Here is a 25,982-nt window from a genome sequence, read left to right on the forward strand (position 1 = left end):
TTGCTGTGAGAAAAAAAAGTTTCCTAATATCCAGTCTACACTACCCAGTCACAGCTTGAGTTTCTTCCCACCCTTCAGTTCTTTAAAGAAACAAGCAATACTGATTTTAACAAGTGATACCATTTTAAAGGTATTTCATTTAAATACTAACAAAGTTCAGATGTAAATTCAGTGTGAACTCCACCCATAAGCTGCTTCCATTTCCATAAAGCCATTTCTGAAGTCAGCAGAGGACTTGGATTCAAAGCAAAAGAGCAGTGATTCAATACTCTTTAATTACTGGCTGTCATCAAAAGAGATTATGGTTAAGTTGGTTTAAGGGATGAAAATGTGTAAGTCTGCTATAGTGCTGCTTGGCTAAATGCAAAATAGGAAACTAGAAGATGTCTGCAACACTAACTTTATAATGCACCTGCCATTATGGCTAGAGATTTTGATGGGAAAGAAGGATTGTACATTTCAGTAAATGTGTTTTCCTAGTAAAAGCAGGAAATCTGTAGCTACAACTAAGCTATAAGTAACTAATGATTCTTAGCCCAGTGTTTTGGTACCATCTTATGAGAAGCCATGTGTTGATTGTTTTTGTCAGGTTAACTTATTGCCATTTGAGAATTTTGTGTACTGTATTTTATAATAGTCTTTTAAGTAACTGAAATATTTAGGCAAGGAAAAACTTGCTTCAGAAGGATCTTTTACCAAATTGAGGCGAAACAACTTTGTTGCTTTTGTTTAAAACAGGAACCTCAGTTGATAAAACTAGATCAGCCAGGTCCTTTGACATTAGCCATGTATCAGTTCCTGACAGAAATGCAAGAGACAAAAAAAGGAGTAGTGACTCCTAAGGAACTTTTTGCTCAGGTTTGTAAAAAGTGAGTATCTGTACAATTGCACATCAAATATAAAAAAAGTTTGTTGTTTAAAATTAAGGTCAATTTTCTCCCTTTATTTCATCTTGAGCTCACACCACAGCATGTGGAACTTGTATAATACTTTATCCTCTTCTTTCAGAACATGCTGAGAGGAAAATCTAAATTAATGAAAGATGAAAGATATTCAGTGACCTACTCTGATTAGCTAGCTTCGTATTTTTAGAAAGTAACATCTATTTTATGTGTATATTTGCTTGAGCCTTCATTCTTTTGTCTGATATGAATTGGGTTTACTTTGTCTATCTTTTCAGCTTAGCTCCACTTCACAGTTACTCTTTACTTTAACAGAGCAATACGATTTAAAGGTTATCAGCAGCAAGACAGCCATGAATTGCTTCGTTACTTACTTGATGGCATGAGAACAGAAGAAATCCAAGTAAGTGCTAAGTTCATAGTCGTGCATACCTTTCTTCTTCATACCACAGACAAAGATTTTCCCCTCTGCTGAGGGGAGAGAGTTCTTTCTGAGGTAAGTCAGCCTCTGTAGAGTGGTTCGTGCTGCCCAGTTAATCGAAGCAGACTAGGAACAGAGTTAGAGACTGCCCAGTTCTACAAGCGTTGGGGTTGTGAAGGAGCAACAAAACTTCTGGAGAAAACTTTGTGGCCTGTGTCTGTTTCATGAAATGCACACATTGTTTAAGTTTCTAAGGTAATGATATTTTCTGTATTTTTGGGAAGCAGTGTACTGATTATTCTCTATACCCTTCTAATAAAATCAAGTAGAAGGGCTCGAAGGGTTCAGCTTTGCTTGCTTTGGTTAATTCAACACTTCTAATATGAATGTCTGTCTTTCAGAAGTACATTGTCCAAACCTACAAGAAAAAGTGGGTGTGGAGCATGTGTAATCACCCTAAAGAATATCTCTGTTTTAATTTCTGAGATGCCTGAAGGCTCACTTGTGGAAAATGTTGGGTTTTTTCCTAGTTGAAATTTGGAAAAGTGATTCATCTTTAGATGGATTTTCTGACATAGTAATTGCAATGTTAAGTTGCAGGCTTGATTCTCATGTAGTAATTGTTTTAATATCCAAAGGAACTATTTTGTGATTATTTTAACTGCTGAAGATTAAACTTTGCAAAAAACCAAAAACTCAACAAACAAAACCAGCCAAAAAAAAAACCATTTTTAAACCTGAATTAGCTTAGGGAATTTTACAATATATATGTATTTTGAAAATTTCAGCAAATAAGTGTTGGAATACTGAAGACGTTGACTGACTCTAACAAACAAAATGAAGAAGAGCTTAAAAAGAAAATTAAAGGTAAAATATAGTTACTGATGATAATTTAAACTCTCTTTCATTGGAGTGCATACTTAAAAATATCAACAAAAAGGTACATGTTTAATTGTACATCTTTCTGCCACCTTGTATATATAATCTCTCGGTAGTCTTAATGTACTTATTTAAAAGTCTTATTGAACATGATGGCTTTCCCTTTCTAACAGTGTAAGAGTGAGCTGATTCTATAAATGTTAAAGTTAAAATGTATTTTGGTAGTATTTAATCTTTCAAATGTTATGTAAGAAATTAAAATATTAGCAGATGAATGTAGCAGTTTATTCAGTTGTAATGGACCGTTGTTACTTGACTTGATACTCAAAAAGTCCTTCCAAACAGTGAACAGAATAATTCTTAGACTTTTCAACATGACTTAAGTTAGAAGATGAAAAGCAAGTTTAAAGTCAGACTGTGTGCCATACTGAAGAGATAACTTGAGAAAATCCTGGGGTTTTGATAAGACACCTATACAGACAAAAAAGTTGGTGGTTATTCTTCAGGTTCGGACACTTAAGTCCTAAGAGAAGGCAGCAATTCTTACTGGCATGCAGTAACTCTGAGAAAACAGATAAATGTTGTTGAGTTGAGAATGTGTTGGTTCAATCAAGCTGTCTTCTGCAAGTGCATTTGCACCCCCATTCCTTTGATTCACAAAAGAATTCTAATTTAAGAATCTTGCTGTACTTCCTGAGGAAAGTAGGGCAGGTCAGCACATTCCACCACACGTCTTGCTCCTTTTAGTCTATTCAGTGTGCCATAACTAAATTGTATGTAAGATTAACTTTGCTATATACTGTATCAATTCACAGAATATGAAAAGAAAAAGGGAATACAGAGTTTTGTAGACCGAATCTTTGGTGGAGAATTAACCAGCACAATTATGTGTGAGGAGTGCAGAACTGTAAGTAAACTGCCTGCTTTGAATAGATCAGAGTATAATTGTATGTAATCTGCAGGAGAACCCCGAAGTACCTCAGTGTAGAAACAAGTGAAATTGAAGAGGTCAAACTTAAAAGTGTTGATTAGCTGTGTGCATTTCAAAGAGATACATGGCTTGTCATCACTTAGGCTATAAAGCTTCAAAAGCCTTCAAAACCAAAAAAAGGCAAGAGGTCAGCAGCGGCAAGCTGGCTGTGCCAGAGGAAAACACTCTCAGGTCCCCAGTAAACACCTTCCAGTGGTGTAAATTGTAGAGTGTATTCATTGTTCTGCCACCAGCAGTATGCTGCCAGGGGCCTTTCGTTGTTTTCATCAAATAATTAGTTTTTTCCCATTCCCACACTGGAATGACTGTAGGATTGCTTAATTATTCTCCAGGCAATGAGGCAATGTTGAGATAATGCATCCTGAAAATTAATTGAGGGCGTTAGTGAGTGGGCTAAAGGAATGTCATGCCAGATTTCAGATAGCAATCCCATGTACCCTAAATTAGGTTCTCATATTCTGGGCCACTAGAAAACTGAAATTTGTGAAAGTATTTATTGTCTATTTATGTGATGTTGTGGCTGCTAGATTTTGGTCATGGACAGCTATTTATGAAGGTAAATAAGGTGGGGTTTGAATTTGTATGCACAAGTGTAATCGTGCATTAAGTGCAGACAAGGCTACATACAAATAAGCCTACAGACAAGCAAGCCAGCCATTTCCAATCAAAATTAATTTGAACTTTTGAATATTCATTTAAAGGTGTCTTTGGTCCATGAGTCCTTCCTTGACTTGTCACTTCCTCTGCTAGATGATCAGGTAAGAAATTATACATGCTTGCTTTTTTGCCTTAGTTCTTGTTTGCTTGTATGAAAACACCTTTATTATGTAGTCTGCAGAGAATGAATTTGTCCATCTTTCTAAATATCTTGTTTGAAAGTTACAAATATAAGTATGTCCAGGAAGAAAATAAGATTTCCATGAGTCATTCCTGTAAGCTGTGGCTCATAAACTTTCTGGGAAAATGACTGATTAAGTCTGTTGACAATCTTGCTGCTCTGTCAGTTGTTTCTCATGTAGAGACTAGCCTAGGGGATAATCTAGTAAGCAGCTCACTCTTCTCCACTAGTGACACAACACAGGAACAAAAAGCATTGTTTCCTAATTCATCTTCAGTGTTGTAAAGCTGAAGTAAACTGTGTGACAGTAATGGTGTGCTAGTTTGAAGCAAGCTAGAATGTTTTGGTAAAAAGAACTAGATAACGGGCTGTGAAAAGGAAAAGAATTGTGATGTCAACTTCTCTCATAGTCTCGCTGAGACCTCTGGGAAGAAGAAGTAAAATATTTGATAACATTCTCCATTTTGTTTTTTCATTCTGCCTTTGCCTTCAGACCTAGTCACATCTCCTTAACCCCACTGCCACTAACCTTCCTTCTTAACCTCTTGGCTGCACCTCTATTCTTCCTGGGCACTGGGGTAAGGTTGAGAGGGGCCGGGGAAGGTGTTGGGGTGGTTTGAGAGCCTCTCCTGGGGACTCAGGTTTCTGGGAGGGGAGTTGTGCTTCTGTATTGTTTATCCTTTGTATATTTCTGTATATAACTGTATATATTGTAAATATCTGCTTGTATATTTGCTGCTGTAAAATGAATAGCTTCATTTATACTCCTGGAGTCCCTTCTGAGTTAGCTGGGGCAATTACAAAAGTGTGGGGGGGTGGGTAAGAGCCCAAACCATCACAAATGGGTGCTACTGGTTTCCTGCATTTTTTTATTTTTTAATTTTTTTTACCTTTTTCATCCATTTTTCCACAGTAAGTGGAAGAGTCCTTCTCTTAATATTCAGGTTATTGAGTACTCTTAAGAAACGTTGGTAGGATGTTGGATATAGTAATACTAAAAGCAGTGATTGTATAGAATTGTGTGACTGTGGTGCAGCTGTTGTCCAGCCATGGACAGGAGAGAGTTGGAGTTAAAGTGGCAGGTTGGAATGACCTTAGAGAATGGTGTAGCAAATGTAAACAAGTGTAAGCCTGGAGTCTGTGTTTTTTGCCTATCTCTGCTTGACTTAGAATTGCCAGACACAATATATGTGGTGTTGAGAGAATATGAAGAATGTCTGCCAAGCAGTGTGTGTAATCCTAAGGTAGTCCTAACGCAGGTGTAATGTAACCAATCAGAGTTTAACATGATGTTGTAATCCTGTTATGTAGCTTTCTGATAAAAAAGTATATAAGCCAAGCCCATGCATGGGTGCAATAAACTGGATTTGGATTCAGATTGGATTTGTATTGGCTTGTATCAGGCCTTTGCCCTGTCTCTTATTACCCGCTGATACTATGGTATCACAGCCTATGAGAGTAGGACAGTATGTGAACACTTGTTTGATCACTGTTGTTTTATATGATTGGCATAGGTTAGGAACTTCCCCCCCAGCTACTGACATTTACCAGACTAGCTCAGATGCCTTGGAAGTAAGGTAAAGATATATTTACAGCAAAGCAAAATTTACAAGCATATATACACAATGTATTTACAAGTAACTATAAATAATAATACAGAAATCTAAACTCCTTTCTGGACAAAGAAACTGCCCAGAAGGGGCTCAAAGCTACCCCACTCTTTCTCCGTCTACTTTCTGAGACAGACAAAGCAAGCAACCAGCAAAGCTTACATTGTTTTCTGTTAGGCAAGATTAGTAGAAAACGTATGAGAGTGAAGTGAGGAGGAAGTGAATAGTTCCAGTGTCACAGACCAGAGTGGGACAAATTTCCCCTCTCTGCAAACCAATGAATGATAGACTTCATCTTTATTTTCTCTTCACAACCAATGATCCAATTTCTCATTAAAATATTTCAGTTAGCCTCAGACCAGCACAGTGATCTATCTCTAGACACTCAAAAATACTTACTGTGCTTTGTGTTTCATGAGTATGATCTCTACACTCAGTATTTCAGATCTGTGAAGTAGCACTGCTTACAGAAAAGCTAATGAGTAAATATCAAAATGAAACCCCCTCATCCAAAGGGGTCATGTGTCTCCTGCAGCAAGCAAATTTCATTTTTAGCAAAAGCAGACGAATTCTGTGGCAGAAAGTTCAACTGAAAGTGTCTCTGCTTGTGTGAAATATTACTCTTCAATGCATTTAGTGAGATCCATATCTGTTAGAGGTTTTCAGGTTCAGAATTTGGTCCTTGATAGCCTTCCTCTTTCAGTGTTTCATTCTGCAAGTCATTGTTTTATGTGAGCTGCCTCTGGAGTGAGAGACTTTTGTAAATATTAGGGTGGCATAAATGAGCTAGTTGTATGTAACAAACACTAAAATGTTGTATCTTGAGTTGAAAACTAAGATAATATCTCATCCCTGCAGTTTTCTTTGGAATACTGTTTTGTTATTTGGGACAGGGGCATCTCTGTTTCTGTGGGGGCTTTGTGGTTTCATTCTTTGTTCTTCTTTTTTTTTTTGTTAGAAAGTAAAAATTACAAAAGAGAAAAGTGTTAAACAAACCAAAGAAAAGGAATCTGAAGATGAAGAAGATAAAAACAATGACTGCTATCTTAAGCAGAGAGATGAGCCTCCCACTATGAGTAAGCACCTTCAGAAAAAAACTAAGAAACAGGCCAAAAAACAAGCCAAGGTTGGTTTTGACAACTATTTCACTTTCATTGATGGAGTGTTAGCAACTTCTGCTAAAACAGATTCTTTTTGCTGCCTCAATTTAGATGGAGAAGAAACAGCTCACAGTCTAACTCAAATGTACAAGCATGAAAAGACCAGTTCAGTCTGTTTCTTTGCTCCTAAGAAGAAACATGTTCTGTAAAAGCTGCTGTGCTAGGGTCAGCTAGCATCTGGAGGAGTGGAATTTGTGGCTTGTGTGAAGGAGAATTAATTTGTACTTAAAATCTGTCCTCCAGTCATTGATTGCAGGAATAGTCACAGAATAGACATAAAAAAAGATTAGGAAGATATAAAGGAAATCCTAAGTTATATTTTGAAGATGCTGCATAACAGGGAGCAATGGGAACTATGTGTGTGAGAAGATAAATTCAGTACTGGTTGAATCAGTCACCTCTGATCATTAAATCACAGATTGTTCTCCTTACTCCTGCTCTATGTATCTGTGACATGCTGAAAAAAATGGATAAAGAAATGGTAAGAAATGCTAAATCTCATTTAAACCTGTTCTGTGTTTTTGTCTGTTATGTATTCAAATTCACAGAGCCAGCGCCGCCAGCAAAAACTTCAAGGAAAGGTTCTTCACTTGACAGATACCTGTACAGCTGAACAGTCAGAGAAAGATGTTGATTACAACCAAGAGTCAGAAGCAGAAATTAACTCTGAAACTCCTGATATGAAGCAAGAAGAGGAATCAACAAATGATTGCAGTGATCACTGCTTAGCTGAAGAAAACTTGAATGTACAGGAAAGTAGTACAGAAGTTCAAAGCATGCATGAGAATACAGGAAAGCTGGGACAAGAGTGTGTAGAAAATGAGTCACTCGTGGATCTCCCTGTGGAAGGCTTAGATTCTCCTGTAACATTGGTCAATGGCCTTGATAACTTATCTTTGAAGGTTGAGGGTGATGAAAATGAGGAAGATCTTGCCACTGACTTCTCAAAACTACATCTGAGTACCGATGCTGAATCTGTCTCAAGTACCTTAGATGACCTTCAGACTGTTCCCACCAAGGCATGTGAATTATCAGCTGAAGATTCAGAGACAGCATTTTGTACTCTAGCAAACAGAGAAGATCTAAACCTGGAAGAAGGTTCAGTCCAGTACTGTTTGTATCAGTTTACCCGCAATGAAAAACTTACTGAGACCAATAAACTACTCTGTGATGTATGTACACAAATGCATTATGGACCAAAGAAGAACATAAAAAGTATGACAAATTACCTCTTAAAAGAAAACTTGAAATATCTGCTACTTGGTTGGGTAATGGAGGTGGGGGGGTGTAGGGGGGAAGTGGAAATCCCTAAAGTGGTGTTTGTGTAACTTTTGCTTGGATGAATTCAATTGGTATTCAGTGGTTAGGTTCCAAGAACCTTTTTTGCACTGATTAATGCAAGTCCTTAACTAGTCAGAACTCTAACTTCACAGGGTTGGATACAGAATACCTCAGGAGTGAAAGAATGAGCAGAGAGGAGTGGGTTTGGGTTTGTGGTAAGAGAAAGGGCATTTCAATCTAAAGCTTAACGATGTGGATGAATGTAGTGAGTAGCTGTTCAGCAGGTGACTTTCCCATTCTGCTGTGACAGTCACAGGGGAATTGTGTTGGTGTTTGCTGAAAAGGCCAGTAAAGGCCACAAACAATTTCTGATTGTGAGTTGTGGAGAGCAAGCAAGAGTTCATCCTGCTTCTACTGACATGGCTCAGACATGATGTGAGCTGTTGTTCTTTGTGATCTGGGATCTACAAGATGGCAGCTGTTGTACATGTCATCATTTAACATGATGTGCAAAAGGGGAATGTTCAGTTTCTTGATTTGTGTTCAGTTTCTCAATTTAGTAGAGGATGTTGTGAGAGACTACATATTGAGAGTAAATTCTTGCTGTAATACTGGTGGTGTTCTTTTCTGCAGGTGAAAAGAAGTATGTTTATACTAATGCCAGAAAACAGATGCTCATCTCTCTTGCTCCTCCAGTTTTGACTCTTCATTTGAAGAGGTTTCAACAGGTATGTACTGGCTGATCTTGTGAAAATGTATGTGGTATCAGTTTTGTGTGTGTATATATATACACACACACACACACACATAGAGTACTACCTGAGCTTAGAACTAATGTTAGCATATTAGGATCGGGCAGAGGAGGATAGAAGGGAAACTCTATCTGCTTAATTGCCCAGGAAGTGTCAGCCAGCCCCAAGAATTAGGACTAGTGCAACAAAGGAAAAGAGGAGAGTCATAGTTGTAGGGGATTCTCTTCTGAGAGGAACAGAGGGGCAGACCCTCTCATAGAGAGGTGTGCTGCCTACCTGGAGCCCGGGTTAGGGACGTTGCTAGGAATACTCCTAGCCTGGTGCACTCTACAGACTTCTATCCATTATTGATCTTCCATGTAGGAGGAGAAGAAATAATGACTGATAGTCCTAGAATGATCAAAAAATACTCGAGCACCTTGAGACAAGTGCTGTGAGATTCTGGGGCACAAATCATCTTCTTTTCTCTTATTCCAGCCAGTGGCAGAGCCCTTGGATCAAGCAGCCACATCCAGTCTTTTAATACATGGCTCTGTGGATGGTGTCACCACCATAAATTTGAGTTCTTTGACAGGGGCATGATTTATACAGCACCAGGCTTGTTCACACCAAACAGGAGATACCTCTTTCAAAGGGGGAAGAGGGTCTTTGTGGAGCAGATTGCAGGGCTCTTTGACAGAGCTTTAAATAGGATGTGAAGGGGGAGTGGGATAAAGTCATCAGGCTTCCACGTGGCAAGCCATGCAAGGAGACACCAGTGTTAGAGCAATAGGGGACTAGTAAGGGCTCTCAACCTGCTGCCCAGAAGCATGCTGGGGACAAAATAATGCAGTCAAAATTTTGCAGAGACGAGACAGTTCCCACTCAGGTAGTAGTTGCCAACAGGAAAACATCACGTGGTAATTCATGTGGTAGTGATGACATCAAGGGATAGAGATAGGTTGATAGCTACAGAGGTGCCTGAGCATGGACAGGTGGGATCTGACCCTGGGGTTGAAGTACAGACTGAGAAAAGAGTGCCCAAATAACAGGGTAAGAGACAATCAGTTAATAAGTCAGCTCCAATAGAGGCACAACTGAAATGTCTCTACACTAACATAAAGAGCATGGGAAACAAACAGGAAGAATTGCATATATGTGCAAGTCTACAGGGTGATGATGTCATTGGCATCACTGAGACATGGTGGGATAGATCTCACAATTCAAGCTTGGGGATAGATGGTTATAGACTCTTCAGGAAGGACAGGCAGGAGAGAAGGGAAGGAGGTGTTGCCCTCTGTATCAGTGATAAACTAGAGTCCGTGGAGCTCCACCTGGGGATGTGCAATGCAAAAACAGAGTGCTTATGGGTAAAAGTTAAAGGGAAGGCAGGGGAAGGTGACATCATAGTAGGAGTCTGCTACAGACCTCCAGATCAGGAAAGCGAAGCGAATGAGGCCCTTCACAAACAAATAGGAGGCCCAGTCATGGGGGAACTTTAACCACCCTGACATCTGTTGGAAAGACTACACAGCAGAGCATTAGCAATCTAAGAGGTTCCTGGGATGCATTGATGATAACTTCCTCCTCCAAGTGGTAGAGGAACCCACAAAAAATGATGCTACCTGGATCTAGTCCTTACCAACAAGGAGGGGCTGGTGAGTGAAGTGAAGCCAAAGGGTAGCCTTGGCTGCAGTGACCATGAAATGGTAGAGTTTAAGATCCTCAAGGCATCAGGGAGGGTGCTTAGCAAACTCAGTGCTCTGGACTTCAAAAGAGCAGGCTTCCTCCTTGGCAGGGTGCCATAGGTAAAAACCTTGAAAGGAAGGGGGAGGTCCAAGAAAGCTGGTCAGTGTTCAAGGGTTGCCTTCTCCAGGCCCAGGAGCAATGCATCCCAAAATAATCAAAATCCTTGAAAAATAAGGGAGATGACCTTAAGCAGATGAAAAACAATTTCTTAGAGAAAATGAAAGTGTGTACCCTATTTCAAGAGACTGTAACATAATTAAGGATTTGTCATCTTTTCTTTTCTGTTTTTCCAGTCTGATACTGGAAGATTATGTGAAAAAGGTGGGAGTAGAAGTTACAACAGTTTTGACAATATTAAGATTAGATCCTTAGGCATATTACAGTATCTGAGAAGCCAGAGGTGTCCTCATAGTTAGTTATGTACATTAGAGTTGATTATTTTTTTCTTTTCACTGCTACAACCATTAAGTTACCATTAGAGTGAGCTGAAGAGCCTCCAGTGCAGTGTGTGGGGGGCATGGAGGTAAAGCTGGAAAATTTTGGGCATTGGAAGAGGAAAAGAAAAGTGATGTTGCTCTTTCTCAGATTTTGTGTAATGTAAAATTACTTTTTTATTGTTGAAACTTTAACCTTTAACATTTAGTAAGTAGGCATGGTTTCAGTATGCTACATTTTATCATAATGGGGTTTTCCTCTGCTTTGTCTAAGGGTGGATTTAATCTGCGGAAGGTTAACAGGCACGTCAAGTTTCCAGAAGTGATAGACTTGGCTCCTTTTTGTACAGCTAAGTGTAAAGTAAGTGAGAAAACCATCAGGTTTCTTTTACCCCTGTTTTAATGTATGTTCACGGTAAAGCTGCTTAGCAAAATCTGCAGAACAGTTCTCAAGCTTCAGTTATTTTCTGTGACAATCCAGGATACCTTGCAGTTGACACCTGAGTCAGCATCCTTCCAGTGATCATAGCTGTGGTGCTGGCACGAACTGTAGTCCAGCTTTCCTTCCATCAGCACCAAAGTGAAGCATTTACATTCTAGCCTTCTTTAAACAGCTAAACTTATGCTCTTACAGAATGTAGCTGAAGGGGAAACAAAAGTGCTGTACTCTCTCTATGGAGTTGTTGAACATAGTGGAACAATGAGGTCTGGGCACTACACTGCTTATGCTAAAATGAGAAACATGAACAACAGTCTCTCTGATCTTGTCCTTCGAGGACAATCTTCTCAAGGTAAACAGTTAACAGCATTTTACAATCTGTTTTTACTGCAGAACAGTCACAGCAGCAATTGCTGCAATTCTGCATACTAACTCCTGACTACTTCCTTTCTCAGCTGTAGAAACTGAACCAGTAAAAGGGCAGTGGTTCCACATCAGTGATACCCATGTGCAAGCTGTGTCTGCAGCCAAAGTGCTGAGCTCGCAAGCCTATCTCCTGTTCTATGAGCGACTGCTGTAACTCCCTCTACATGCAGTTGTCTTCAGGTGGCCTAAAAGAAGGCAGAGATTTGCAAATCGTGTTCATAACATGCTGGAACTACTGTACACAACTGCAGGAATATATTTTATGCCTCTTGGACACACTGACAAGTGGTTAACTTTTTCCAATGTTTTCACTACTTTAAATAAAAGGACTTTTTTTCTAAAAAACAGGTTTGAGCTTCTCTTGTGTTGGCACAGACAAGCAGCCACTAAGTTTAGTTCCCTGCAAGTGCTATCCAGTGTAGACAGCAGCTTTTTCATTTTAAAAGGACTAGCTGTAATTTTGACCTATAATTATTCTATCATTTGTTCCACATGTATTTTAGAGCTGAGTTCCAAGCACAAGGAGCTCTTCCTTCCTCCACATCTGCAAGCTGAGACACATTCAGCACCAGCTCCCTTTCTGTTGCTGGTTTATGTCCAGTAGAAGAGCACTCAGTCTGCAACCTCTCTAGGAATTCTTTTGCATGGGAACCTTATGCTGGTGTTTGGGCAAGGCTGAGAGCTCAGCGCCCTATCCTTTTTGCTATAGGCACTCCAGTGTAGCCTTTCTGCAGTAGATGGATGAGAAAACTAGTCCTGCAGTGACTTGTAACTTTGAAGCTCTCAAGAGGCTAGGTTTCACATAAATAAAATGTTGGCTCTTCCATGCTAGAGCAGCAGCTGCTTACATTTGGTGGATTTTTCACAGCAACCTTATTAAGAAAATGGGCTGTCTTGCATGTTCTTGTTACTCTTACAGTCAGCAGCACTTGTGCAGCTGCTTCTATCAGTATGCCAATCCTTCTGAAAACTTGCTGAGTTTATTTTTCAGCCACACCAGCAACTGACTATAAAGCAAGTATTAGTGTAGCTGTTCTATGGTATCCTTATTTAGGCATAAAATAGTTCCAGCTTGATTTAGCCTTCCACTCCCTTCTGGCTGTGAAATGGAGTAGCACTGGCAAGAGTAATAAAAGGATCAATTATTGAAGGGGCTTGAGTTTCAAGTGCTGTTCTTTCAAGCTACTCTGAGACACACAAGCTGTTTACTTTCCAAGAAGAATCTTAACAGGGGGCTTCAGCTGAAAGATTCCAGTGCTCTGTATCATGCTAGCTATTGCTGCTTGCTGTTTATTTTTAAGGCCATTAGAATGAGATGCAGCTCACTACTGTCAGGCTGACATTTTGGGAGCATGGAGGCTTGTAAAGGCTGAGGATGAAATAGATGTGTGTAATGAAAATGAATGTAGGCTTGAACTGCAGACCTGCTGCTACACTCATTATTACAATACTCATTTGCCTTCTAATGCTCAAATATTAGGCAAGGAACACAACCACACAGAGCTGCCACAATTAGAGATTATGCATTCCCTGCAGCAAACTCATGGTTAGCCTCCCTTATCCACTGCACTGGGTACAGACAGGGCCTCTGAGGCACGGCTTCAACTGACCCACGGCAAGGCACAGCTGAGCCCCCAGAGTCAGGATGGCAGTGCCTCAGGGAAAGCCTGTGTGAGGAAGGGCAAATGTGAGAAACAGTCCTGCAAGGACAGAGGTGCGATGAACTCCAGGCACCCACACGAGGATCCTCAGCAGCAGCTATGGTGGGAGCACATTCTTCCCCTGCAGCGTGTGAAGAGCACCATGCTAGACCTCTACTGTGGCTGGGGAGATTCCCTGAGCCAAAGCTGGTGGATGTGGGCCTTGGAGCAAGATGGCACCCTGAAGAAATGAACATAAACTGGAGCAGGTTTCACAGCCAGAAAGTGCAGCCCATGGACTACCACACAGAAGTAGCTGAAACTCCTGCTGGATTCTAACCATTAGAGGATGCCTATGCTGAAACACTTCAAAAAGGGCTGGAAGGGGGTGATGAGAAAAAAGCACACACTGGAAGGAGTATTACAGGCTGACTGGAACCCTGTTAATTAATCTCCCAGCCTACTTGGGGTGCAGAGGGCAAAAACGTAGTCAAAGGAGCACAGAAAGAAGAAGTGAATAAGAACGCTGCTTTGTTCTTGTTTCTCACTCCCAATCTAATTTTAATTGGTAATGAATTAATTTTCCACATGATGGATCTGTTCTGCCTGAGACACTAATTTGTAATTGATTGATTGCTCCTGCCTTTGCCTCAGGCTGTGAACTTTTTGTATTGATTTTCTGCCTATGCCCTGGTGACAGAGGGGCATTGGGCAGCCAGTCAAGGTCAGCCCATCCTACCTCCACACTTATCCCTACACATACACAGTCACACACTGGGAACAACCACATCATATTAGGTCCAAATACAACAACAGTGAACATTTTACTAGTCAGTACGTTTATTGAAGTGTTTCAAGTTCTGCACTCCATTGGACACAGTTCATAACTTAATGGCAATAGAACAAAAGATCCTAACAGGTTGAACTGGAATATTAAAAAACTCAAATCATGATGACACTTAAGAAATACAGTTACATTGCTCAATCATTTTGGTCTTCATCCCAGTCTTTCTTTCCCGATGGAGGTTTAGGGCCACCAGCTGGTTTTGCCATAATGATCTTGAAGATAATAGGGAAGCAGAAAAAGGTCAGAATGAGACTCATACCCCAGATGTTGACTGCTAACACTGACTAAATTCATGCAGTTTCCCTACTCTGAATCTAAGGTGATGAATATTATTATCCACCTAATTGAGATATACACAAGTTTTTTTTTTCTTGGAAATGACAGAAGCTGAGCCTTGATATACCGAAAAAGCTTTTACCTCATTTTTTCATGCAAAAGCTTCAGTTAGTCTACAGAAAGTGAGTGCTTAAATAAGCCAACAAGTGACTGGTTTACAGGATGCACACTACAGAAAGCAGAACTGTCAGAGCTGTTGTTTTGAATTAGTCTAAACGCCACACTTATCAAGCATGTCAGAGGCTCATGTTCTTCGCTTGCTAAAGTGAAGTAAAACCAAAACTCTGTTTTGTCATCCCTTCAGTGAACACTTAGAAGTAAAATTCATTTGCACAAATACAAAACATAGCGATCAGCACACATAAGGCAGCAGTGTTAACGTGTCCCCAGGAAAAGGTATCATCTGCCATGTGCTTGTCAATATACTCATGCATGCTCTCACACACAGGTACTTCTCTGCTAGAGAAACAGAGCTTACTGCATACTATTTTTCAGGCTCATCTTTCCAGTCATCCTTATCCCAATGTCCTTGTTGCTTAGGGGCTTTTGGACCGCCTGCTGGTTTTGCCATAATAATCTACAGGAATTTTACATGCAAAACGTTTTTGTAGAGTTCCACAGAATATATCAAGAAGGTTTTTGTCATTGAGATTTTAACTTCTTTTGAAAAACAGATTTCCTTATTAAAAATCTCATTTCATATATATGAGTAAGGTTTCTTGTGTTAAATCTTGTTCCCACAGAAGGAACGGTTAACTTTAAGTATTGGATCTTAAAAAATAAACAGCATTAACAGCTCTCCCATGGAAGGAGCAGCATTGCAATGTTCCAAAGTCTGAACTCTTGGAAAAAAACAAATCATGTTTTCAAGTATCCCATACTTTTATGCCCTGCATTCTAAGAAGATTCACATTATTTTGGGTTCACACCCTCCACACAGAGTTAAAGGTTTCCATTTTCAGCACCCAAATTACTTGCAAGCTTACCTGATCTACCCTTAGGACAGTGACTGCTGCATTTGTAGCTAGCTTGATACCCCAGGATTTTCCAAGGTATGTGTCCAATACACCAGCTTCCAACATATCTTTCACAGCTGCAGCTTCGGCCTATCAGATGGAGAAAAACATTACTCAAAGCTTTTTTTAGACTTCTACCTAGCAATTTATTGGGCTTAAACAGGTTTAAAACAAGTTATGACTTTTCTGCTCTCATCTCTCTTCAGAAAACCTTCATTCCTTATCTATTAGCAGGATGACAAAATAATTACTAAGACTTTATCATGTTATTTAGCATCTCACTTTACCTTCCATATGCTACACTGAATTTAACAGCTTGCTGATGGAAGAAACAACAGTTCAGTATTAACAATTCTAGGATGTTATTTTTCTATACAGTAAAACACAGTCTCACGAGAGACTATTTACCTCAATATCAAAGCCAACATTTTTGTTCCCCTCCTGATGCACAGCATAAAGTTTGGAGATGACCTCATTAGCCTTTACTCCAGAGTTTTCTGCCAATGCTCGAGGAATGGCTTCAAATGCCTCAGCAAACTTCTTGATGGCATACTGGTCAAGCCCAGGACAAGTCTAAAGTGACGTTGTAAACATGTCAGCATTTCAAAAACTATAACACGGGGAGACATTTTAAATTGATTTATATGTATTAACACATATAATTTGGTATAAAATGGTATGTATGTATTTTTAAAGTCAAATATATATTTAAATACATACGTGGGTGTGTGTTGTGTAAAATAAAAACAAACATCAAAAAGCCCATTTTCTGTACCTCTCCATAAGATGTGATCTGCTTGGCTAATTCAATCTCTGTTGCACCACCTCCAGGAACAAGACGTTTATCCTGTGAGCAGACCATCCAAAAATTCACAGATTTGCTTGAAGCATCATATGAACTTTTTATAATTTAAATACTTTATAAAAAATGCATTAGAACTTCATGCTACAGTGACTTATTAAGAACCAACTTCAGAACAAACGTGCAGTTAAGAGAAATTTAACAGCATTTACTCATTCTTTCCAGTGCCCATGAAGGAAAACAGCTTCTCTCATAAAAAGCGAAGTAATAATGCAGTGCATTTTGTCTCTGGGGTTTTAGCAGGTTTTTGTTCATTTGTTTTCACAAAAGTAATTTCAGCTCCTGGCTAACTTTTAATAGAATTCCTAGATTTCCCAATCTTTGCCATTACCATGTTGAGAAATGACATGTAGAAGACCAGTGTACTGTACACTAAATCTAATATATCAGAAGGTGTTGGGAATTTTTTACTAGGTTTTTGTTTATGGGGTGTTTTTTGGTTTGAGTTTTGGGTTCTTTTTTTAATCACGTATTTTGCTTATCCTTTGGCAAAGCAGCATTCATTTCAGAACCCTCAGTCTTCCAAACAATAGTAATCACCATAAATCTGAAGTTAGGACAAGTCCTGGAGACAACTGTACAGTCTGTGGCTGTTTCTGTACTCTAAGCCATTGTGCCTAGCTTGTTATCTCCAGGATATTAACAGAAGATTTCCAATTTTTGCATGCCAACTTCCAAGTAAATACACAAATATTTCCTTTTGCATTTAAATTTAAAAAAAAAAGGAACAAATTTTCAAGTCCACAGAAGCTGCTCAGAAGAAAAATAAATGGAGTTCTTCTATCTAAAAAGCCTAACTACAGGAGGACATGGAAGAAGAGTATCTTACCACCTATGAACTATAGTCTGCAACATGTCAATTCTTTCTGATGATCCCCTGTGACAGAACAAGCTACGTAGCTGGGGGGGGTTTGTGCCTGGCTTCCAAGGAACATTACAAAACAAGCCAAAAAAAGTTGTCTAGACTATTAGGGAAATTAATAATTGAGAAACTTGACTACTAGGGGAACAGTCAAGAAAGAAGTGATTACCATTAGAAAGTGCTAAAACTAATCCATCTTCAAGAACTCACTCATTACTGGAAAACTCAGTGCTGTGCCTGCAGAGTATCAACTTCTTAAGTACATTGTGTTCATGAGGTTGTCTCTGCACAGCCCTCTGCACCTCAACACTAGGAGCCTTCCAGAGGTGTAGACAAGGCTATGTAAGCTGGCAATGTAAATATCTGCTACAGCATTTGTAGCAAATGAACACAAAGCCAAGTTGAATCCTGCCTCAACTGACCCATTGCTCAGTTTTCATAACTGAAGCATTATGGTTACTTACTCTGGTGAGTACTTTGAAAGTATTTACACCATCATCCACTGCTCTTTCCACATCATCCATCAGATTGTCTGTAGACCCACGGATGAGTATAGTGGAAATGGCACCATCCTCCTTTTCTGTTCAGACAGATATGTGCATTAGTGAATGAAGCTTGTTAGACATAAACCACATATGCTCATACTTGTAGAACAGTAGTGTTAGGAGTTCCATAGAACATACATACCATGCTTAAACACCACAACTTGCGTATCTCCAACTTCTGATAAATACACACTGTCACAGTGACCCATTTCTTCTAGAGTAGGGGGTGTCTGGAAAGAAAAACTAGAGTTAAAAGGTTAACTCACTCATCAGTTCTATCCCTTCTGCACTTCATATGAGAAGTCCATACCAGTCTGGGTAGGGCTGTTGCACCAACAGTTTTGCAGAGTCTTCTCAGATCCCACTTTGAATTCAACCTTTACAACAAAACAAAAATAAAAAACAGGCTTTCTAATAACAAGTTTCCAGAACAAATGTTAAAAACTACAAGTATTCTCTTCACTTGGCAGTGTTTTGTAAACCAGTTAACATCTATCAAAATGTACTGCAGTAAGTTATAAAATCCATTTGTCTATTTTTGAGCTATTTTTAAGGATGCTATCCAAAGACTATTTTCTAAGAATTTTAAAACAAGTAACTTAGTAAAAAACATGGACATTATCTTCCAGCACATAAGACTTGAACTCATCTTTACAAGCAAGTACAGATTATTGTAGGAAGGACATTACAGGATTGTGTTCTTACTTCCTCAAATTCCAACTTCTGGATAATTGCAATGAAGTTACAGCTTTTGGAAAAGGACTCCTTATTTTTGTGAAATGCAAGAGCTGCTGCTAATAGTTTGACTTTACTTTGTAGAACATGCCTTTGAGGCCACATCCCTCTGTACTAGATCCCCAAACTTTGATACCCTTGATTTCAGTTATGCTAAAAAGGCACTTACAGCAGAACAACAGTACCACAATATACAAGTTACGTTCAATTAGTTGTTGCATAGAGATGAAATATTATAAAGAAACATAAGCTATGAAATATTGTAGCTCAGATCTTGTACTGGAAAACCAAGTAGCCTGCAATACCTTCTTTTATAATTTGAGAGGTAAGAAACAACATGGCAAGTACATTTCTTAACTTCAGTATATCAGATGTTTTTATGCTCTTCTAGTACTTACCGTACCAACATAAGATTGTATTTGTTGGCATAATGAAGTGCCATGTCTGCCACTTTGCCACCTGTTACTACTACATTTGCACCACTGTCAGCAATAGCTTTGACTTGCAAATCCATTAGATTTTCTTCTCCCTTACTGAAATTCATCAGTTCTTCAGCATTTTTTATAAGTACAGTGCCCTAGTAAAACACATACATACACTGTTATCAATTCAACATTACATGCCTAAAAGTTTATGACAAACCATTGCCTCCCAATCTATCCATAAACCTCAAGTCATCCTCGTAAAGCAACTCAAAAAAGGGCAGTTCTAGCATTTCTAGACTTTAAGATTCAGATATTCTATCATGTTGTTTGGCTCAAAAGAACTCAAAAAAACCCAAGAACTCCACAACCCCAAAACTCTGTAAAGCAAAATTATATTCAGACATTTCCTATGAACATTTTTAAACCAGTGAACTCAGTATTAACAAAAACATCTCAATCATCAACTGTCAAGAATATTTATAGTTAAGTCTGAAAATAAGAGCACATAAGCATAAATAGATCTCTAACTTATTTTGAGCTTCTACATACCTTAGTTTCAGTTATCATACCATCAAAAGGGCAGGAATACACAGCTATTTTTGCATCTTTGACAGAAGTAACATCTCCTTCAGTTTCTTTTTTAAAAACCATGCCATGCAGTACTGAGGAAGCAGAGATACCAGCACCCTGAAAGGAAAGAAATGGAATCATTATCATTCATCACTTTCAGGTTCCTATTAGCTGGTGGTCTAGGTTAAAGCCTGCGACACTGATTTTCTGTGCTGAACTTATTATGTATTTATGAGCAGAGAAGAAACACAGATATGAACTCGTTCCAATTCTACATACCACACTGAGGCCTCATGTCCCATTGACAAAAGGAATCCAGCTACATTTCCTGCACCTTAGGCTAATTCTGTGACTGCTTCTACAACAAAGATGGAACACAGCCCTGTGTGTAATTAAGGTATCTGATTTAGTGTAAATTTCCAATATTAATGACTCTTCTAGCTGGAAGCTGCTACTGGGCACTAAACAAGGAATGTAAACATCAATTACCAAAATCTATTATGTGTGCCACAACACAATAGAGATTAGAGTAGAAAAGGCACTTTTGAAGTTCAAAGCCCTAAAAATTAACTTTATAATTAAGCTGTTTAGCTTTACAGTAAAGCTATTTACTTCCAACTTACCACAATTTTGCACACTCTGATATTATCAACGTTGAAATGACCAGAATCAGGAAGAATTGAAACTGGCAGGGAAAAAAAAGAGAGATGTGAAAAAATAAAATAAATATTGGTATTGCTTACTGAATCAAGTAGAAAAACAACACTATGAATAATGCCTGGAGTTTTTCTGAAGTACTACAGTTCAATGGTTTGAGATGTCTGCCTAGATTTAAAGCAGCTGTAACCTGCACCAAGAGAAGTAAATCAGGATGCTCAGTTAATTCAGTTCAAATATCCATTTACACATGTACATTCAAAAGTGAAGTCTGACCCAGAATATTTTGAAAAAGCATTTAAACTAGACATGAAAGCTTTTCCTTGGAAATCTAAAGGGAGAAAACACCACCATTACAGCCTTCCTTCCACGGTTCAGTGGCTGACACTAGCAATGATTTATCTGAAGTGTAATACAACTTTCTATTTATTGATGAAAACCAAGAAAGATCAATTTCTGCTTTTAAGAGACTAGAAAACTATTTCTACAAATGTTTAGTAGAAAACATAGACCTTTTCTCAGCCACAGTGACAATGAAGAGGTTGACAGAAGAATACAAGTTACACTCATTCCAGAAGCTAAAGCATTCCGCACATTTCAACCTGATAAAGTAACCAAAGCTTTTATCTTATATAAAGACATTTGCAATGACCATAAGCAAATCTACACAGTTTTTCAGGTGTTTTTTTCAGAAGCACACACACACACATCTCATCTTCTCCACTTACCACAGGCCTGAGCAATAAGCTTTGCCAAGAAACGTTCATTGCCGTATTGTTTGCTCATGACTGAAGTGTGCAACAAAGATGCCACTTCTTCAACATCTCGAAGGTTCTTTGCAGAACAGCACACCAAGTCTGGAAGAATTTCTAGAGCTTTCTTGCAAGCCTTTTCATATCCTTCAATTACCTGTGCAGGAAACAATAAATATTTGCCACATCACTTCAATATACACTCATACTGCTTTCACCTCCTCTTCAAAGAATTATGAAAGAATTTAAAACACAAAATCTTACAAGGGAAGCAAGGAAACACAAGCAGAAAACATCTACTCTTCCTCCTACATCTCCATCTAAAAAATTAGTTCAGCAAGAAATAGATGACTCTCAATATTATGACACAAAAATGCTAACAATGACAATCTGAATTCAAGCTACATGAATTGTAGTAACGACATGACTTGCCTCTGTGACCGATAACCCCATTCTCAGGAGGTCTTCTGCTAACTCCAGGAGAACTCCAGCAAAAACAAGAACAAAGTTCGTTCCATCTCCAACTTCTTGCTCTTGCATGTGGGAAGCCATCACGAGCATTTTTGCAGCAGGGTGCTGGACCTTTAAAAGAAGTTATACAAATTTAGTTACTGACATCCCACCTAGAATGCAGTTCCAGGATTTCCTGTGATAAAGATTTATCTGATACGAATATGAATTTGAGACTAAGAAGAAAAAGAGTTAGGACAGATGAGTTGTTCTAGATTTTCACTGTATTCACAGAAGAAGGATGCTATAACCCTTAGGATCTTAAATCTCTTTAATGTGTTCTAAGCAAACAAGAGAAACATTGCAGCCACCAAAAGTGTGAGACTAACACAAAAGCTATTTTGTTCAGAACTTTCCACAGTACCTTCCCCTAAATCTACACTGGTTTGAGGGGAAAAAAAAGTAGGCAATTACTAAGCACCTTCTTCAACTACTTAATATAACTTTCCAAAAGAGTTTCATTTGTCACTGTGAATAGTCCATTGACTTCACTCAAACCCAGTGAAGAGTTATTTTAAAAATTACCTATGTAAATCACCTGACAAGGTTACATGTATTTCCTCACTAACATTCAGAACCATAGCCCATTACTAAAAACACTGGTTCACAACCGACAACTTCTAAAGCAAGAAAACTTACCTCCAGTTCTCTCAAGATAGTAGCAGCATCATTTGTAACAAAAAGCTTCTCCAGGTGATTGATAACCATTTTGTTCATTCCTAAATGAAAACAAAACAAAACCAAACCATTCATTAGTCAAACAGACACTGTTTCATAACTTTCAAGTAAATCTTGCAACATTATCAATACCTTTAAGAATCTAGAAGAGTTTTGTGAAGTAACACCTTTAGAGAAAAATCAGTATTTATCAACAGTTTTCTCTTCTGAAGCAACAGCACACCATTTAACTACTCAGTAATGGAGAACACTTTTTGTCATGCCAGACACAGCATGGCTACATTCATTATAGCCATCTACCAAATTACTGTCTTTTCTTTAACTTTTGTAGATCTGTCATATAGCATTAAGACAGCAAAGAGGACACAGCTACTGGTACAAAAACTTGACAAAGGCAAGTATATTGTGCATAACTCAAGAGCTAACCAAAGTCTAAGTTGTACAGACAGAAAAGCTATATTCAGAGTTCTAGAGCAAGTCCAATGCATTTCCTCAAAAAACCAAACAGTTGCTTCTTTGGCAAGGTGGGCCAGTGGCATCCTGGCCTGTGTCAGGAACAGTGTGGCCAGTAGGACAAGGGAGGTTATTCTGCCCCTGTACTCAGCACTGGTCAGGCCACACCTTGAGTACTGTGTCCAGTTCTGGGCTCCTCAATTCAAGAGAGATGTCGAGGTGCTGGAAGGTGTCCAGAGAAGGACAACAAGGCTGGTGAGCAGCCTGGAACACAAACCCTATGAGGAGAGGCTGAGGGAGCTGGGGGTGTTTAGCCTGGAGAAGGGAAGGCTCAGGGGTGACCTCATTGCTGTCTACAACTACCTGAAGGGAGGTTGTAGCCAGGTGGGGGTTGGCCTCTTCTCCCAGGCAACCAGCAACAGAACAAGGGGACACAGTCTCAAGTTGTGCCAGAGAAGGTCTAGACTGGATGTTAGGAAGAAGCTGTTGGGAGAGAGAGTGATTGGCATTGGAATGGGCTGCCCAGGGAGGTGGTGGAGTCACTGTCCCCAGAGGTGTTGAAGCAAAGCCTGGGTGAGGCACTTAGTGCCATGTTCTGGTTGACTGGATAGGGCTGGATGATCTTGGAGGTCTCTTCCAACTGGTTGATTCTATGATTGAGCCTTCAAACCTAACATTTTGCCCAAATATGCCACGATAATTTTGGGATTTACTTACCATTTGGTCCATAAGCTGTGCGGGTGGTTTGCGCAAGTTCTTTGCATGCCTGGATGTTCCTATAGACAGCTTCCTCTAGTCCTGAATAATGCTAAAAATAAAACCATTCTGCTTAGAATTAGGCTTTCTAACAAAAAAGAAAGGAATGAATCTCTCATCAGAATAGCAATGATGTACTGACTCCATCAAAGCTTTCGATTAATTCAGACATGGCATTTCACTCAAAAGGTTGAATGGAAACTAAACCTTACTTGAAGACATTGAGACAAGAATTACTGTGTGCCCCACCTCAACTAGACAGCCTCGCACACATAATAAGGTTCCAAACAGAAAATCTGTATCATTATACTTAGTTTTTAATAGAGCTTGCCATTTCTTAAGTGGTACACCAAAAGGAAACAGAAAAACAGCAACGGCAGCCTGGAAAGGAGCAAGGGCTGGGCTAACAGATTGCACTGGATAATCTTGGAGGTCTCTTCCAACTTGACTGATACTATGATTCTGTTCTATGACTCATGTGGTCTTGTACACGCTGCTTTATTCGCAATTCTGTTATTCCACAAGAATCATTTAACTCAGTTATCCCAGAATACACAGAAGAGACAATATTCTTCTACGATATTGACAAATGTGTTTTTTCTTATGGACTCAGTAACAGACAGTTAAGAGCGCCAAGGAATGTACAAATCAAGCAAGACACTTCCAAACAGCCAGGCCTGGTCAAACTGCACTGGCCATGGCTTACAAAAGCTGCCCAAACCAGGCACCTTCCTGAGAAGCCTTTCAGCAGCGAAAGAACGCGAGCCAGGCACACGACCCCGAGGAGCGCCAGCGCCCAGCGGCAGCCCCCGAGGCGGAAGCGGCCGCGCCTCTGGGCGCGTGGATGCGGCCCCGCCAGAGCCTTCTGGAAGGCCGCGTGCGCCAGGCGCCGCCCTCCTCCCCCCGCCACCCGCGCGCGGAGCGGCAGCGCGGGGCAGGACCTGCGCCCGCCGTGCCACGGCCCCTGAGGGGCACCCAGCCCCTGGGGGGGCACACAGCGCCACACAGCCCAGCCCCTGCCTCGCCCGACGCGTGGAGCCGCTGGGGTCCATCGGCCTGCTAGAGCCTGCCCCGCGCCGCCATACTCAGACGTCCTGCCCACGCCATCCATGCTCCTGAGACAGCAGCGCTCGCCCGCCAGCGCTCTCACCTTCGCTCCCTCCTTGAGCATCTGGGCGAAGCCCGGGGCCTTAGGGACGTGCAGTGCCATTTCTGCTCCGCTCCGCTCCTCCAGACAGTGCGGCGCGCTAGGGACCACGGGACAAAGGGAGCGCGTCGGCGCGATGGGACAGCCGAGCTGCCGGTAGGCAGGACGAGTTGAGCCCAGGGAAGGTCGATGGCGGGATGGGTCACGGGGAGCTGCTAAGCATCGTCAGGCCCCGCAGTGCCTGAGTTGCGTTTTCTGCTTTTCGTAGGTACTGCCGGTGGGTGGTGCTTAGACTTCGGCTTTCAGCACCGGCGAAGCTATGCGCCTCTGAAGGGCTTCCTAAAAGCCGGGTCCTGTGCAGCGCCATCTCGCCTGACATCTGTCCATCCCGGCTGAGCCCACCTAGCCGACAGCCTGACTGCTCGATAAAGGTTGTTAGGTCTCTAGAAGAGAAGGACCATTGACAAGAAGAACAGTATTTAGACGGATAACTTGAGGGATGATAGGCAAGATAGCATTGCTTGATTCATTACATGTACTACCGGCAACTCACTGCCTCTTTCTGTCAGGGGTGCTGAATGGTGACATTCTTTGCTAGGAATCATCGTGCGTGTAACAAAGTAGTGTCCCCTACTGCGGCAGCGGCTGGTGTTGACTCCTTCACAGGAGTCTTACACTGTCAAGTTCAGTGGACTGTCTCATGCATGTTCCCCTGAGCCTTTATTGCTACTGATGCCAAAAACTGGTCATAAAATCTTGCAGGCTCCAGTTGAGTATTTTGCGTGGTACATACCTGACTTGTTCACATGGCAGCAAAATGTACTTATAGGAAGACATATGTACAGGCCTCATTATCCAGCGTAATCTCAAGTAAAATTCATGCTACAGGACACACTGAGAATGCTTTGGAAGCTGCCCTTGACATCTCTATGAGTAGCCAAGGTCCAGCCAGGAGGCAGTGGAGTTACTTCTGTACAAAGCTGCTTTACGTTTGGTAAGTTTTATTGACTTTGCTTTTGTGCCACACAAACATACTGTTTCAAGACAAAACTGCAAGGCCTTAGAAGTAATGCTGGTGTGTGCAGGCTACATAGTATCTGAGCCTCTAATGGTGCACCTCTAAGCACAGGTAAGCCACATGCAAGGTTAATTAAATCACTAGAGATGGGTTGCTTAAGCAACCTCAATAGATTTAGTTTTACCGTCATATAATTCTAAAAATTCAATCAGTTTTAACTTTCATCATATGGCAGTATAAAAAAGACTGGTGATAGAAAGCAAAACTACATAAAGACCCTGTTAATGAACTTCAAAAACTCTGTATGCAGCT

At 40.2% G+C, this 25,982-nt stretch overlaps 2 protein-coding genes across 3 annotated transcripts in view; one reads left to right on the forward strand and one right to left on the reverse strand.

Annotated features, from left to right (window-relative positions):
* The window catches only part of USP16 (ubiquitin specific peptidase 16), a 24,722-nt gene extending 12,516 nt beyond the window's left edge, over window positions 1–12,206 (forward strand). Inside the window, exons 8-18 of the mRNA XM_064152378.1 lie at window positions 739–869; window positions 1,218–1,305; window positions 2,112–2,190; window positions 3,018–3,109; window positions 3,895–3,951; window positions 6,600–6,767; window positions 7,350–8,016; window positions 8,716–8,810; window positions 11,271–11,357; window positions 11,631–11,787; window positions 11,891–12,206. Of these exons, the coding sequence (XP_064008448.1) occupies window positions 739–869; window positions 1,218–1,305; window positions 2,112–2,190; window positions 3,018–3,109; window positions 3,895–3,951; window positions 6,600–6,767; window positions 7,350–8,016; window positions 8,716–8,810; window positions 11,271–11,357; window positions 11,631–11,787; window positions 11,891–12,015 (1,746 nt within the window). The 3' untranslated portion in view covers window positions 12,016–12,206. The remainder of the gene's footprint in view (window positions 1–738; window positions 870–1,217; window positions 1,306–2,111; window positions 2,191–3,017; window positions 3,110–3,894; window positions 3,952–6,599; window positions 6,768–7,349; window positions 8,017–8,715; window positions 8,811–11,270; window positions 11,358–11,630; window positions 11,788–11,890) is intronic.
* A 2,117-nt stretch (window positions 12,207–14,323) lies between these two features.
* On the reverse strand, window positions 14,324–24,865 carry CCT8 (chaperonin containing TCP1 subunit 8). 2 transcript variants are annotated; one of them, XM_064152381.1, is made up of 16 exons: window positions 24,656–24,865; window positions 23,467–23,557; window positions 22,258–22,337; window positions 21,541–21,690; window positions 21,085–21,265; window positions 20,323–20,384; window positions 19,679–19,816; window positions 19,103–19,281; window positions 18,280–18,346; window positions 18,112–18,199; window positions 17,889–18,004; window positions 16,476–16,547; window positions 16,109–16,273; window positions 15,671–15,790; window positions 15,163–15,261; window positions 14,470–14,560 (listed from the first exon to the last, which is right to left on the reverse strand). In XM_064152381.1, exons 1-15 carry the CDS (start codon window positions 24,713–24,715, stop codon window positions 15,169–15,171), a joined length of 1,662 nt encoding a protein of 553 aa, XP_064008451.1. In that variant the 5' UTR covers window positions 24,716–24,865; the 3' UTR covers window positions 14,470–14,560; window positions 15,163–15,168. The 2 variants fall into 2 exon arrangements, with proteins under 2 accessions (XP_064008452.1, XP_064008451.1); XM_064152382.1 differs by lacking the exon at window positions 15,163–15,261 and having other exon boundaries at window positions 14,324–14,560; window positions 24,656–24,856.
* Window positions 24,866–25,982: the final 1,117 nt, after the last annotated feature.

The sequence above is a fragment of the Pogoniulus pusillus genome, chromosome 12 (genome assembly GCF_015220805.1).
Source record: "Pogoniulus pusillus isolate bPogPus1 chromosome 12, bPogPus1.pri, whole genome shotgun sequence".
Taxonomy (NCBI): domain Eukaryota; kingdom Metazoa; phylum Chordata; class Aves; order Piciformes; family Lybiidae; genus Pogoniulus; species Pogoniulus pusillus.